Source organism: Chenopodium album, chromosome 25, assembly GCF_948465745.1.
Source record: "Chenopodium album chromosome 25, dcCheAlbu1.1, whole genome shotgun sequence".
Lineage (NCBI taxonomy): Eukaryota > Viridiplantae > Streptophyta > Magnoliopsida > Caryophyllales > Amaranthaceae > Chenopodium > Chenopodium album.
This window is the reverse complement of record NC_137858.1, coordinates 33,792,811-33,794,686: the sequence shown is the minus strand read 5'-3', so window position 1 is coordinate 33,794,686 and position 1,876 is coordinate 33,792,811. Positions and strand designations below refer to the sequence as shown.

The 1,876-nt window shown below is 41.7% G+C and overlaps 1 protein-coding gene across 1 annotated transcript; it reads right to left on the bottom strand.

Annotated features, from left to right (window-relative positions):
- Positions 1–784: 784 nt before the first annotated feature.
- Positions 785–1,356, bottom strand: LOC145614014 (uncharacterized). Its single transcript, XM_081669024.1, has 2 exons — positions 1,141–1,356; positions 785–1,090 (listed from the first exon to the last, which is right to left on the bottom strand). Exons 1-2 carry the CDS (start codon positions 1,354–1,356, stop codon positions 785–787), a joined length of 522 nt encoding a protein of 173 aa, XP_081525150.1.
- Positions 1,357–1,876: the final 520 nt, after the last annotated feature.

The following is a 1,876-nucleotide window of genomic DNA, read 5'->3' as shown; positions in this document are numbered from 1 at the left end:
TTTTTGATACAAAGATCATATCGGGTAAATTTATTGCTCCATTTTCGAAGCTGTCGAACCGACGGGAATTACCCAATCCCCGGCAGTTCCAACATAGTACACTCATTGGGAGAGGCGGGATTGGCCTGAACCAATCTCCGCCGCCATAGTCACATCCATAGTATTCACCTCGAACTGTTTAGTCCGCTTCCCACCGTTTCTGTCTTCTTCTATAGGTTTCATCTCATCTGAGCTGCGCTTCATAGAGGACTCTACTGCCTCAACTTTATCCCCTTGTTGCGTACGAGTAATTCACTTCCAAGTGCAGTTTCCTGTTTTTGGAGCCAGTTTAGGATCAAGCAACGGGTTATGCTGCCAATTTGGGTTAGTAGAGTCAGGCCCAGACGTCACCTGTTCCCCAAAATCAAACATTTGCTCCTCAGTTTCAGTAGGTTCATCAGTATAAAGAGTGAGATTTCGGGGCATCACACTTTTTTTACTGAGCAGGCTGTTTGATAGTGAGAATGTCATTGGACTCGCACTCACCATCACTTGTCTTTTCATCTTGTTGAGGTTTAGTGGTGAACATCAGCTTTTTATTAGCCTTCAATTTTTCTACTTCCTCAACTTCCTTAGACAACCCCTTTCTTGGAGTGGCCTTTAAGTCAGTGCTCCACCCTAGTTGCTCGTGATTTTCCTCCTCCGAAATGTTGTGACAATCCCTTTTAGAATGTCCCATAATACCACAAGCGAAACAAAAAAAGGGGAGTCTTTCATAGGCAAAATTCACCTGCAATTCTCTTCCTCAACGATCCTTAATCATCTGAAATCGCCGTAAAGGTTTGGTTGTATAAAGCATGAGTTTGACCCTACAGTATCTACCAATACCCAGGGCATCATCTTCAATTTCAAGAATTTCCCCCATGCCTTCCACAAGTGCTTTAACATGGGAATTCGTTCTACAGTTAAAAGGTAAGTTTTTGACACGAACCCAAAAAGGCGAGTTCGTAAGAACAACTTCCTCCGGTTGCTCATCACCATCAGTCTCTTTTAAAAGGACAAGCATGTTGTCGAAGCACCATGACCTTCCTCTTAAGACTTTATCAAAATCCTTCCAATGGAAAAATTGGAAAGCGTAAAGGTTAGGGCTAATTTAAGAACCCTAATTGCCAAACCATGAATCGGATCCCATATACTGGTGATTGTCTTCTTGAAAGCTTCAACTTTATAGGATCTATGCGTGAGCAGTTTCCCCACCAACATCAGTGATAGGTTGTTCTCCTCTTCGCTAATAGTTAGGGCACCCAAATCAATAGGTTTCTTTTCATCCTCGTGAATACATAACTGAGAGTATAGATTCACGATTTCCTCCGCCATTGATTAAGGTTATCAGAGATCAAAGTAAGGTTCTACCGAAATCCGGTAGGGTTCTATCTCAAGGATAGAGGTCGCTCCTTTTTCGAGATAGTTTGCCCTTTCTTTCGAGGGAGTTTCTTTTTTCTAAAATTTGATTTAAATAATCCAACCTTTGCTCGGTTTATTTTTAATAATCCAACATTTTGATTATTCATGAATAATCCAAGCTTTACACCCTATTTCTTTTTTATTAGGCCAAGATTACCGGTTACCTGTTCTTTAAGTAATTTTGTTTTTTTATCCTTTTCTTTTCAATTTAACAAAATATATAAAGGAAAAAAATTGAAAAAAAAAACATTTTCTTTCTCCTCCTCCTCCCAGCCACCCACCTTTTCCCCACAGCCACCGATGCCTAATTCCTGCCCTTCCCCTTCCTCTCTGTCTTCCTGCTCAACCTCCCCGTCAACTACCCAACTCCGTAGCTCCGCGGGCTATGATTTTGCTTGTTCGAATTGGTGACTGCTAGTGGGCGCGGTTTTGC

Coding starts and splice junctions, on each gene's coding strand:
- LOC145614014 (XM_081669024.1), bottom strand. CDS start 1,356: ATGGCGGAGGAAATCGTGAATCTATACTCTCAGTTATGTATTCACGAG. Junction 1,091..1,140: donor TTCATGGTTTGGCAATTAGG/GTTCTTAAATTA, acceptor TTCCATTGGAAG/GATTTTGATAAAGTCTTAAG.